Source organism: Saimiri boliviensis, chromosome 1 (genome assembly GCF_048565385.1).
Source record: "Saimiri boliviensis isolate mSaiBol1 chromosome 1, mSaiBol1.pri, whole genome shotgun sequence".
NCBI classification, from domain to species: Eukaryota; Metazoa; Chordata; class Mammalia; order Primates; family Cebidae; genus Saimiri; species Saimiri boliviensis.
Genome location: NC_133449.1, coordinates 242237273 through 242251594, shown reverse-complemented (window position 1 = coordinate 242251594; position 14322 = coordinate 242237273). Strand labels below are relative to the sequence as shown.

The 14322-nt window shown below is 35.2% G+C and overlaps 1 protein-coding gene across 1 annotated transcript in view; it reads right to left on the bottom strand.

The window, feature by feature from the left end:
- The window catches only part of ADAMTS6 (ADAM metallopeptidase with thrombospondin type 1 motif 6), a 348499-nt gene that overhangs the window by 20015 nt on the left and 314162 nt on the right, over positions 1-14322 (bottom strand). Inside the window, exon 22 of the mRNA XM_039469458.2 lies at positions 5977-6181. Coding sequence (XP_039325392.1) covers positions 5977-6181 — 205 coding nt within the window. The remainder of the gene's footprint in view (positions 1-5976; positions 6182-14322) is intronic.

Genomic DNA, 14322 nt, shown 5'->3' with positions numbered 1-14322 from the left:
ATCATTCATTGAAAAATGCACTTGTGCTGCTCCCCTGCCTCCTTCACATTTAAAAATCATATGTACGTGTATTAAAGGCTGGGACATACATCTCTTGTTTATGCTAATAACTTTTTCCAGTGGCAAGAAGCTTCTATTATTATTTTAAGAATGTAGTAATATCTAGCTGCCTTTTCTAAAATTATATGCCAAGCTGTGCTTACCATTAGCGGAGACAAAGAACACAAAGACAATTCACTCATCTCCTTCCAAGAAGTCCCCAGGAAACCCAAACCAAAACCAAACCAGGCATGGTGGCTCACACCTGTGAATCTCAGCACTTTGGGAGGCAGAGATGGGCAGATCATGAGGTCAGGAGTTTGAGACCAGCCTGACCAACATAGTGAACCCCCATATCTACTAAAAAAAAAAGATCAGCTAGGTGTGGTGGCATGTGCCTATTGAGCCAAGACCATGCTATTACATTCCAGTAGCCTGGCCTGGGTGACAGAGTGAGACTCCATCTCCAAAATAAAAAAATTAAATTAAAAAAAAAGGATAAGAAGACAAAGCAGCATTAATATTTATTCTATCAGGTATTGTTCTAAATCCTTGTCATGTAATAATCTACCTAATCTTCACAGAAACTCCATGAAGTGAGTGCTGTTACATACACATCCATTTTACAGGTGAGGAAACGGAAGTGCTAAGAAGTACAGACAAATCCCGATGGCAGTTTCTTGTTAAAAATAAAGCTCTGAAAGATAAATGCAAAAAGACTAATCCTCTGTAGAACAATATGCAATTATGTGCAAAGCTAAACATATAATGACACTTAGGCAAGAAATCATTTTAGAAAAATTACATCTCAAAATTTACTACTTTAGTCAAAGATATTTTATCACAACAGAGGTACAGAGATTTTCAACCAGATTTTCAAGATAGCAAATGACTGAAAATCAACTAGATTTTCAAGATAGTGAATAACTAAAAACTACATTGCTGCCACATTTGTTACTCAGTGAATACACTAGGCCTGAACTCTGCAGATCCAGCCACAAATGCTACATGTACACAGCCAGAGGCTCAACTCTGGTCTCTGTAAATATTGTACTTCTTACAGGTGATTATAAAATTAAATGCTTAAAAATTGGTTGTAAGTATAGTAAAGGCACAGGGATGCCACTTAAACCTAGTTCATTTAAGTAGAACTCTAGCAAGTCCTTCTGACCTTATGTCAGAGTTGTTCAAGCAGAGATGTCCTTAGTTTGTTTTTATATTTACTTATTCTTTCTGCTTTCTTGGGCCTAATTTCATTTCCCCCTCTTGACTGATAACACAGTATCCTTTCTTTATCCGCAATTTCATTTTCCACAGTTTCAGTTACCAGTGATCAACTGAAGTTTGAAAATAGATGAGTACAGTGTAGTAAGATATTTTGAAAGAGGTTACATTCACATAACTCTTATTATAGTATGCTGTTATAACATTTTAATTTTATTATTAGTGTTAATCTCCTACTGTGCCTAATTTATAAATTAAACTTTATTATAGATTTGTATGGATAGGAAAAAATATATAGTATATATAGGGTTCAGTACTATCTGCAGTTTCACTTATCCACTGGGGGTCTTAGAACCTGTCCCCTGTGTACAAGGAGGGACTACTATCAATGTGTTTGTCCATCTCAAAACCTCTGTTTTATTAGCTATGTAAAAATAAAAACAAGTATTTCTAGAAAAGTAAGATGAACTGTAACTACTAGGCATTAACTTAATTATGAATGCTTTGGAGTGTTCTCCAGAGATAATCATTGGCCTATATCCATGCAAAGAGTATGTTTTTGCATAACTTTTGTGTGTGTGCAGTAAGATCTATTAGTAATAATTAGAAATTGGAATGCTTAGTTCAATAATAAATTTTTTTAGATTAAAGAATACTTATAAACATCAAAATCCATCTCGCTCTTTCTCATAATAAACCTTTAGGTAGCGGGGCAGAAGATGTTAATTCGGTGGTGAGTCTATTCTTTAGTAAAATTATTCCTCATTACGTGGGTAAATACCTATTTTTTCCTCTTTACTCATGTAATTAGAATATCATGATTATTTAAAATCTGACCAGACCATCTGTTTTTTGTTTTCATCTTAGTGGAATATAGGAGGTGACTTTTATGAGAGATGCACTTATGCTTCAGCTTAATGTTGAATGATTAAGAAGAAGCAAAAATATATTTTGCAGAAAAAGTATTTGAAACCAACAAGGGAAAACAATTTGGCCCTCACTTATAAAAGATAGAAACATTAACATTTTGGGGTTACACTGAGTTCTCCCTAGAGAGATGAGTTTAAATTACTTAGTCAAAGGACCACAGTAGAACCAAGGAGTATGCAAAGTGATGACACCATTGTATTATCAAGCAAAACACAGTCCCTTGTAGGTAGATTTCCCCCATCTTTCTTAAGTAATGCTACCCAAACATAAGTACTTGAAAGTCAGTTGAGTAAGATGCCAGTTACCTACTTGCCCAAGAATAAGTACAAGAAATGTATCTTTTTCAATGGGCATTATTCTGTAGAGTCAAACAAACCATTCTGATACATCAAAAGGATGGGTTAGGACTGCTGGAACCCATCCACAGTATGCAGCAATGCTTTCAAGAGCTATGTGTCAAGTAAGGGCAAAAACGGAAAACTATTTAAATGTCCAACATAGCCTGGGTGATCCCAAGTATAGATTACAGGACATGCAAAAGCTGTGGCTTCATTAGTTCCACAAAAGCCTGCTGATGAGCCATTTTCCGCCAAGGTAATTTAACATTTTTTTCTTTTAGCATAAGTACTGGGTGGGTTTCACTGATGCTGGCTTTACAACAATGGAAATTTTATATTGGAGTGGCCAGCAAAGAAAAGGAAAGGGTCAAAGGGTAAATTCCTCTTGCTGCAATATGTTTTCACCAGTTGAACCTCACCCTTGTGGTTAGCAGAACTCAGACAGCTGATAGTTGGAGTGGGGAGGGGGTAGAAAGAGGAGGATTTCATGGGTGTGTCAAAAAAATTGTGTGAAATATTTGCCAAAGGTTAACTGAAAGAGATTGAATACTGCCTGCCCTTCTGCTGGGACCTTCTCTTTTCATTAGTGGGAGGTGTTCTATCCCTTTGGGAAGAACAGGCTCCTTGTTTTCATTTTGTTCTCAATAGCTACTCAGACATCTATTTCATTTAATGTTATTTATTCCTACTTACTATTAACCCATCTAGGGAAAGGAAGAAGTGGGCTGCCTGGTAAAGTAAGGGAATGGAAGTGTGAGAGTAAAGAGCCCCCACATACCCCCCTGAGGGAAATAAACAGGAGAAACAGTATGGGGCAAAAACTGTCTTTCACCTTGAACAAAGGATGGTGATAGTGGTAAAGATGGTGCTCAACTAGAATTTTAGCAGCAGTTTTCAATCTGTGCATACCCTGGAATTGTTTCCTGTCTGTGAAAAGACAACAGCACTTCCCTTGGACAATGCTTTATTTGAGGTGATAGTCCCCACATACGTACTCCAGCCCCTCAGCACCGTTTCTTGACCCTAAGCTTTGACTCAGTCATGTTAAAGAGTATTGCAGAAATCTGATTAAAAGTGTCCTCAGCTTATATGTACATCTTCAGGCAGCCTCTAGAAATGCCTAAAGGCCTCTTAAAGCCATGTGAGTGAGTCACTTCAAAGACTGGTTAGATAAGAATCAAAATTCTAAGAGAAGGACAAGATCAACCTATGTGAAGTTGAATTCTGAAGGGAACTTTAAAAGCATTTGGAATGGAAGCATATCAGTTAATATACACAAGCTATCTCTCAAGGTGATTATATTTGGTTGTTTTCTTTAAAAACATAATGATACAGAAGAGTGTAGGTCAGAAGATCAGTGTGAAATGAGGCTTACATGAAGAAGTTTTGATATTTTGGCGGTTGGCAGCAATTTCTTCTAGAAATTTCTCAGAAGGCATTCCTTCTGCTTATGAAGGGTAATATAGTATAAAGTTCTGTATTCCAACCTTCCTAGTACCTATCACTATCAGTCTTTCATTTATTCTTAAAAACAAACCCTTTTCTCCCACATTGCTTTCATCACCCACTCTTTGTGTTTCTGTTCAGTCGTTTCTTTTTTTAGGCATAACTTCTCTTGCTTCCCTGTTCTTTTCCCTACTCCCAACTCTATAGTCCTCAATTCTCAGCTCAACTCGCATCAACTAAAAAGGCTTCTGATACTACTCCAGGATACTCTGCCCTTCTCAGCTCTGAATTTCTATATTAATTAAACATTTATGCCTCCCAAGCCTTATATGTATTATTCTCTAGTTGTTTCATGGATTTTTTCATTTACCCAAGCTTACACAATTCTTTCATATTCCCCATGGTGCCTATCCCAGTATGTTTAGTAATCACTCAAACTTACTGATTTGACCGGAAGCCCTCAAACTGTGACAGCCAATCATCAGGTCTTTTATTAAGATTTTCCCATAACAAATTTCTCATACCAATGAATATTTATGGATTTCTATAAGGGTCCTGGGCACTAATGGGTACAATTCTGCAGAATGTCTATTCTTTATCAATGGATTTTATCTTTCAAATGAATTTAGGAGTTAATGCATCCCCTGTTAGGGAGCAGAAAAGTCCATACTGTTTTCCATAACCACTGACAGAATAATACCAGAATATCTCTACATATGATTGAAATATATAACTAAAAAATCTAACTTAGGTAGGCAGAATGTAATTGCTGGAGCTAGAGTATGACCAGGAAACTTGGAAGAACACTCCCAATTCCTGCCAAAGATTCCATGGATAACCACAACTGGTCAGAATCTCCACTTCCATGTACCATCTTAAAAACAGTGCTTCTTTCAGTCCTGTGCTTCCAGGAAAATAAGGCCACTCAAGCCGTAAGATTCACAGGGGAATAGTTATATCCAAAGGTTCCTAACGAACAAAGTTTAATCATTTTGTTTGTTTTTTGACAAATGTGTGAGGTCTACAGGAAATACCCAAAGCAAGTACCACAATGTTTCTGGCAGGATATATTAGAATAGAGTCTGAGATGCATCCTGTTTTGCTAACTTGAAAGAAATATCGCTAGTTATATAGCAAGGTACTCATTCTTAACACCAACACACACTATAGGAGGCTTCAGCTCTTCTTTGGGAAATGTGGAAAATGATATAGTATGCATATATGTATGTCTCATGGATACTGAGGAGTAAAAATTGACTACCTCTTACCTCATTTTTCAAAAGGTAATTTTTCTGAGTGGCTCTGGATTATATTAGGCTATTTTGTACACATCTGTGCCAAGAAAACATTATCTTGGTCAGGTCTTCTTCACGTAAGTGAAGGGAATGATCAATTTCAAATTGGATGTTTTGCTGTTATAACCTTCAGCTCCATGTTTCTTCCACAGTTGTAATAGAAGAAATAAAAATATCTAGATATAGATATGTCACAAGTGATAATGAATTGATAAGTATTCATACCTAAGAGTTATGTAATTAGGCTGCAACATTACTTGAAAAAAAGATATTAAAAAATTGTGTGTTCCAAATGAGATCCTAAAAAAGGTCATTCTAGGTCTTCGGTAAGTTTTGGGTTAAGAAAGGTTCTTGACTTTCCTTTTGAACTTCAATTTTCAATCATGTATCACAAATTCTGAAATTGTGATGTGTTCAATAGTAAGAAGTAGAAAAACCCCTTGTAAGAGTACTCACTATAATGTTATTTTAATTTACTTTACACTTATTTTTAATCAAATTGATGACAAGTTTCTTGCTGATTTCCCTTACCCCCTAAAAAATGCTTACTTCCTGACAAGCAGCAATAAAATATAACATGGCCAGATTCACTATTACATAACCCTTACTTGTTGAGTTCTGAGGTGCTCAGCTGCCTTTAATATTAACTGCTTTGGCATAGACAGTTAAGACATCTCAAAACATATAGCCTCAGATTTCCTTACCTCAGACCAGTCCAAAGCCACCCACTGTGGTGGACATGACTGGTTGTTGCAGGACTCTTTCTCGACAGGCCGGTGTGTTAAACAACCACTGTAGTCCAGCGTCTCCTCCTCAGAAGGCCCGATCTTCCTGATGCAGAGCACTGCCCTTGTGCGCATCCCACCGTCACAAGTCTTGCTGCACTCCAACCAATCCCCAATGAACCACCTGCAGCAAGACGTGGAAGAACACAGAAAAGCATTTCCTCAGTGCATCCAGAGATTTTTAACTAAGTGAAGGCACTTTCACTGATGGACTACATCCTAGAAGAGCTGACATTTCAATGTTGGTTGATAAGACAAATGGCAAATGAAAGAGCTGCTAAGGAAAAGACCTATACTGTCATTTACTTTCTAAGGCGTAGTGTGTGGGCTTTGGAGCATGCAGAAGCAGGTTCAAACAAGTGCACTATATATTTAAACCTCTTTTATTTTTCTCCTTTTTAATTACATTCTAAAATGAGGTTAACAATGATTAATCTCATAAAATTGTCAAGAGGGTTAAATAAGGTCATATAGATATAAAGCTCCCAGTGGTGTGCTAGTAAACGTTTAACCACTGGCTTCCCATGCAGTGGGGTGGGGGAGTTCTGATTTGTGGCATTTGCCACTTTTTGTACTGCAAAAACCTCACTAGGGCCAATTTCAAGCTACCAGCTTGATATACTAAAGGTGAACAGGAGAAGATATGCTAATAACAGGGTCCTATGAACCAATACTAGCTGGCTCCAGCACACCCTTAAATGCTTCTAACACAGTATCTGGCATGTAACAAACAAGAAATAGTAGCTATTTCTATTATTATCACATTGAAGTAGGATCTCCCATAATTAAAAATTTTTATGCTAAAACTACTCTAAGGAAACTGGGGATTTGTTTTTCAACTTCCAGAAATAAACCTCTATTAAGATAGGACTTGAATGTCCTTATAGGGACAGAGAAAGCCAGGTAGCCATCCTGAGGACATCGGAGTCTTAAAACACCTTCAGCAAGAGCAGAGTTCTGAGCTGGCTCTATGAAAACACAGAGATCTCTTGTTTCAACCTTTAGGCTCCTAAAAACAGCTTCTACATAGCTAATGTGGAAAGAAATGCAAATGTCTTAGAAAAAAATAACATGTCTCACATTTGTAGGTATACTATATCTTTACCCTAAAATCATAAACTTTCACATACATAATTTCAGGAGGTTTGTGGGGTTTTTTTGCAACACTTCTGCAGGACTCACTCTTCTAGATACATTAATTAGTCTAAGGGATGTAACTCATGATCTAAATCAGATCAATGAGAATTCTGGTTTAGAATTTTTATATCTCAACTAGAGCAGAAGGGATCCTTTCCTTTCTGGTGACAAAGGTGCATAAGAAGATGAGTCTACAGCTGTAGTGGCTGTGTTTCCTGTCAGGTGGAATTAGCTGATTTCAAAGAATGCAGAGGAGCTAGAAAGTCTGGATGATGTATGAGTCCTTGATTCCAGCCATTTCTCAAGCTAGGTCCACCCTTATACTTCCCTCAGCTTTGTTACATAAATCTTATGTGCAGAAGCCAGCTCAAGTTGAAATTTTGTTATTTGCAACAAGGGTCTTGACTGACATATTGTATTTCATTTATTATATATTTGTCGAAAGTCTACTACGTTCAAGGCATTGTGCTTTGTTTCACAGAATAAAGTAAGATCTAGTGTTAGGAAAACAGTTTTTCAAAATCATGAAAAGAGCAATGATGGAATCAGGACTAGATTCCCCATTGTTTGCTATTTCAATCAAAATTGATTGTAACATTGCTGAATAGTAAAATATAGGTTACAAGCATGGGATCACAAGCTACTTTCTTCAATCCATAATTATAAATTATGCAGTTATTCTCAATGGACAAGCTCAGGCTTTTGACTGGGAAACTCCTGAGAGAATAATATGAAAAGCATTAAGAACAAATTTCTGGCTGGGTGCGGTGGCTCAAGCCTGTAATCCCAGCACTTTGGGAGGCCGAGGCGGGTGGATCACAAGGTCGAGAGATCGAGACCAACCTGGTCAACATGGTGAAACCCCGTCTCTACTAAAAATACAAAACATTAGCTGGGCATGGTGGCGCGTGCCTGTAATTCCAGCTACTCAGGAGGCTGAGGCAGGAGAATTGCCTGAACCCAGGAGGCGGAGGTTGCGGTGAGCCGAGATCGCGCCATTGCACTCCAGCCTGGGTAACAAGAGCGAAACTCCGTCTCAAAAAAACAAAAAGAACAAATTTCTGACTATTGCTGTTAGCATAGCTCCATCGTGCCGGTTTTGTATAAGGAAGATAATACCTTAGTGAAGTCAGAGTACCAGTATCCTAAATTGGAGCCTGCATTAAGCCAATTAAGCAACACTGGCCTTTGTTCATTATTATTTGTATTGTCTTTACTTATAAACAAAACCAGCATTTAGAAATATAGTTACCTAGTTTTTCAAATTTAAATTATATTTTACCAAAATCTACAAATTTTCAGCCTAAAATTCATTTAAGAATGATGATTTAATTCTGAATTTTAAAAATCTGACACATTTTTTTCTAAGTCATTTTTCAAGGAAGATTTAAAGTAATTTTCATATTCTTTCCTTTCTGTTTTCCACAGATGAACATAATCCCCAGTTGTTAGTACCATTTTTGGTAAGGAGGAAAATGTGTACTGAAAATAATAACTTGCATGCCAGCCATAGTGAAACTCTGATTCAACTTTGCAACAGTGATTTCATCACCAAGATTAGGGGATAAAACAGAAATGTGTATAACTCAGTCACAAAAAGTTCAGTCACACCACCTCCAGCCATGATCTCATTAGTTCTCATAATGTAAGTGGGATGGAGGCCTTCAAATTAAACACAGGTGCCCCAAGTAACCTCAATGATTCAGAAATGTTGCAAAGGTTCAGGGACACCTTGTCTTTTTATTCTTTGTCCCCTCTTCCATTCCATCTCTCCTCAGAAACTTAACCTAGATGTATCACTCCGGCCTTTAACTTGGAATATATAAAGTAAAAGTATTAATCACTCTCCCAATTTCCATTCTGACTTTAACTCTGATTTCAGGCTTCACACTCAGTCCCTGTTGCATCTTTATTGCTCATCATATCATCCCCTTCCTATGTCTCTCTGAAGCATTAAATCACACCCTAGTTATTTAAACAGTTTTGCAATTCTACCACTGCATCTGCTTGTCTCAGTTTCTCCATTTTCCCACCTAGTTTAAGATGTACTGCTTCCCTTGCCTGCCTTCTCCACGTATTTGACCCTCCGATGGTATTCTTTTCTCTGTCTTCTTTCCCTCCTCTAGATTTGGTGGTAAAAATATTAATACAGAAATTCCCTGTGGGAATATAAATTTCTGAATCGTTATAGCTGGAACAGTTCTGGGGCTGTTTTCTTTCTGAGCTTTTCCCAACATACAGTGATCAAATTGTCTTCATCTTCACAAGTCCTTCATAGCCATCAGGCACTAACAATTACTGGGATTCATGTTAGAGTGTCTGAAGTAAGAGTGATTTGCTGCAGCCTGTGTAATCTGACCTACAGTTCCAATCTCTTATTATTATAAACAATAGCATAATTTGGAGAAGGGAATAAGAGAGACACTATAAAAACTTTGCCCCAACCTTGGTAAGCAATATTTTTGAAGAAATAATCATCTTAAAATCAGAATATTATTTTTTGCTTTTTAATTTAAAGGAAAATGGCAGAGCATATGAAAATAAACTAATACTAAATATTTGAATTAAAAGAGAGAGAGATTTCCTAGGCTTTGTCCCAGAGTCAGGGTCTAATCATCAACCCTTTTTATAAACACAACATAACAAAATTTTAAAAATCTTCAGAATTTGACAATAATATCTTTACTCAAAGAGAGATTCAGTTATATAACCTATTGTCTACTTACAAAGATAAAAAACCTTCCTATGTTTTAAATTAACTTTTAGAAAAATTTCAAAACAAAAAGTTGGTTAAGAAAAAAATTAAAAGAATTTTTTTTCATTACTCAGCTAATTGGAAAGTGAAACCAATATTAAGCAGAACTCTCTATGCTCTAAACATTATACAGTCAATATTTTTCTAAATTTTAAAAAAATCAATATAATAAACATATCTGAAGTTGTGGCAACTGAGAAAGTGTCAATGAAGCAAGCAAAATTAGATGTGTTAAAGTGCCACCAGACATTTGATTTGTACCTCACAAAGTTGGTGATGTCTGATATAATAAGAAAAACATCACCAGATATTAGCATACCTCAGTCTGTGAAATGATGGGAGTTAACCTAAATAATTTCTATGATTCTTCCTAGGTCTTAAGTTTTGGAGTTTTATAGATGACTCTGATGAATCTTTTTCTAAATTTAAAATAAGAGATGATAGTTGTCCATGGGTGAGGTCCAATGACTCAAAATAATGATTAAACATTATACCTTAAAATTTACCATTAAATAAAACTTAGCCACTGGATAAAAATTTATTTCTTCTCACCTTAAGCTTCCTTTAGCACTTTTGCTTTTAACTCTCTTGTACTTAACATATTTTGTCTATTATATTTATTTACATATGTATATGTAAATATATATATTTATATTATAAATATATATTTATATATAAATATATATATATTTATATTATTTATATATATATATATATATATATATATATATATATATATTTGTCCAATTAGATTACCCTCAGGAAAGGGAACCATTTCTCCTAAAGTACAGTGTCTTCTAACTTGCAGTTGATTAATAAATGTTTTTAAATTCTTGGTCACAATATTATTAAAATGTTTTCACTTCTCTGGTTTTCACAATTTTAAAAACCACAGTATCATACAGAAATAATATTTATTATTCAAGGATTCTTCACATGAGGTCATATGCAGAAATACTCTTGCTATTAAAACATGGCATGGTAAAAACTGAACTTGGCCTTTTTCTTTGGAGTCCAGCTTATTTTTTTTCTTATGGATGGGAACTAGTTTCTTATCAATCATATCCTTTAATATTAATTTCTTTTCTTTTTTTTCCAATTGTTTAAGCCCATGTCATAGATCCCACTACTTTCATTCATAGTCACTTTACTACCTTGACAATTATACTCTTTCTCATAAAAGAGTTGCTGCTATGAACATGCTAACTTTCCCCTGCAAGGCCTCCTCTGGGTCTTCAAAGTCTTCCAAAAAAACATAATATTATTTCTCTACCAATACCTCCTTTGTCTAGTCTTCCTAGTCCTCTGTCATTTTCTCTTTTATGGACAAATCTTACTGTTCTCCCTTTTTGTACACGGTACTTATAAATTCTCCCAATATAACTAAAGACATTGGAAATATTTCATTATTTGAAAACATACTTTCTGATAAGAAAAAACCATTTAGAATTTTAAACTAATGATATAGGGAAAACAATAATCATTGAAAATAAGTATAGATCCCTTCTTCAAATCAGGCAAAACATTTCAGCTAGATCAATGTTTACATTAAAAATAAAAAAAGAAACTTCGAAAGTATAAGAGTGGGGAAGACCTTTCTAAACAGTATACCAATGAAAGAAATAAAAGTTTGATAGTTTTAAGATTTTCTAAATTTTATAAGTAAAAATAGATTAAAACACCATAAATAACATGGAAAATAGATGACAAACTAGGAAAAAATATTCAGAACATAGGTAAATGAGTTAATATCCTTAATACACTGAGTTCATGCAAATCAGTAACAACATGATAACTACTTCAACAGAAGTACTGAAATATTAATAAGTAGTTCAATAGGCCAGGCCATGATGAAGAGTAGTAGTACAAATGACCACTAAACATAATTTTTTTTTTTTTTTGGAGATGGAGTTTCGCTCTTGTTACCCAGGCTGGAGTGCAATGGCACGATCTCGGCTCACTGCAACCTCCGCCTCCTGGGTTCAGGCAATTCTCCTGCCTCAGCCTCCCGAGTAGCTGGGATTACAGGCACATGCCACCATGCCCAGCTAATTTTTTGTATTTTTTAGTAGAGACGGGGTTTCACCATGTTGACCAGGATGGTCTCGATCTCTTGACCTCGTGATCCACCCGCCTCGGCCTCCCAAAGTGCTGGGATTACAGGCTTGAGCCACTGCACCCAGCCTAAACATAATTTTTAAATGTTCAGCCCCATCAGCAGTCCAATATGTGCAAAATAAGACAGCAATTAGATGTCGGGGCTTTTTCCCCTATAAAATAATCAAAGATTAATTTAAAATATCAACACCCACTGTTGTTCACTTCCAGGAAATGGCATTCTCATAAACTGCTAGTGGGAATATACATTCATACAATCTTTCTGGAAAGCAATTAACAATGTAATCTCAAAGACTAACATGTGCTTCCATTTGAACCATATATTATTTTGTTATTTATTTAGCATACATAATTCTGAAGAACAGCTTCAGAAGCAAAAATTGTTAGTGCTGCAGTATTGCAAGGGATCAAAATAAAAAATACATCCAAAATTGTTCAACACTGGAATATCAATTTAAATAAACAATCTATGTCTATTAAATGTTGTCAAAGACTTCTAATGTTCAAAATATTGAGAACTGACTATGAAGTGTCATAAGTAGTATAATATAATTTTATTATATACACATGCCTCTGTATACATGGAAAAAAATCCTAGAAATATATACATCAAAGTATTAACAATGGTTTATAGGTTTTTTATTTTCTTCTTTTTGCTTATCTGCCTATCACATGATCATCTAAAAAAAAAACCTATCTCTTCGCACTCATTTAAAGTCTTATTAAATTCAATAGCCTTTCTATGATTTCTTTTTCTATAATACCAATGTCAGTTGGGAATCTCAGATGGTCGCTGATGTTTGATGGTGTGACCTAACGATTTTTCAACTTTACAATGGTATGAAAGCAATACACATTTAGTAGAAACTGTACTTGAATTTTTGAATTTTAACCTTTTCCTGCCTTAGCAATATGCGGTACAACAGTCTCTCTAGATGTTGGGCAGCAGCAGCAACCTGCAGCTCCCAGTCAGCTATGCTACCATGAGAGTAAATGACCAATACTCTACAGTGTACTGTGTTGCCAGATGAGTTTTGTCCAATGGTAATGTTCTGAGCATGTTTACAGTGCACTGGGCTACACTATGATATTTAGTAGGTTAGGCATAGTAAATGCATTTCAACTTACAATGTTTTCAACTCTGCATAGGTTTATCAGGATGTAATCCCACCACAAGTCAAGCATATATGATAACCATTTGGAAGAATTAAAATTTCCTTTTTCATAGTCTGAATTCAAAGGACTAGAGAAGAAATTAAAAAGCAACTAAGAGAAGTAGACTAATATTAAGTAATATTTTAAATATCTACATTTAGGTCTTTCAAAAAAGAAACCATTAGACTAAACTTTCTATTTTTCCTATATTCTCTGTATCTTTTCTTTTGAATTCCATTCCCCATCTCCAAACTTAAATAAGAAACTTCACTTCAGAACTACATAAGGAAAGGAGACAGAAAGCTTAATTTTAATAATATACATCAATATGTCAATTATCCTTAAACTGTTAAAAAAAAAAAAAAAAGAACCTCCAATGTAGTAGTAAAACACACAACTTATGGGATGAAATGACCAAGAACTGAAATCTCTAAGGACATTAGACATTTAAGCATTTAAGATTAAATCAATAAAAAAGCTTAGGCCAAAATGGAATAGGGTGTGACCAGGCTCACTCAGAGATCTAAGTTTGATCAAATGCCAGATATACTACTTAAGATCCTGAGTGTCAGAGAATTAATGAAATAGACTGAGACTCACAGTCACATGAAAATATGCTGAAGTTACTGGAAACATGCAAAGGGACAAAAGTAGTCCATGGATTTTAAGCATCTCTTTCTTTTACAGTTTTTAAGTTTCTCTTAAGATAAATTTATAAAAATCATTGGTAGAAAAGAGGAATGTGAAAAAAATTTAATAACTTGTAATACATATGATAGGTCACATTTACATACTTTCTCATGTCTCAATATTAAGGGATTAGTTATATGGTGATAGCATTTTGAAAATAACTCAATGTAAAATTACAAAAGTCTTAGAACAAAAACTATCACTGTAGATTCCTTGTGCTTCTTATTTGGTTGGCCAATACCCTACACCTCTTCAAGAGATTAGTAGTGAGGATCACCATCAAATGTTCAGGCGGACACTGGCTTCAGATCATGAAAGTTCATAAGGCCTTATTGCTTTGGAACAAGAAATGCACCTTGAACAAGAAATGAACTTTAAACATATCTGAGACATGGATTATTTACATATTG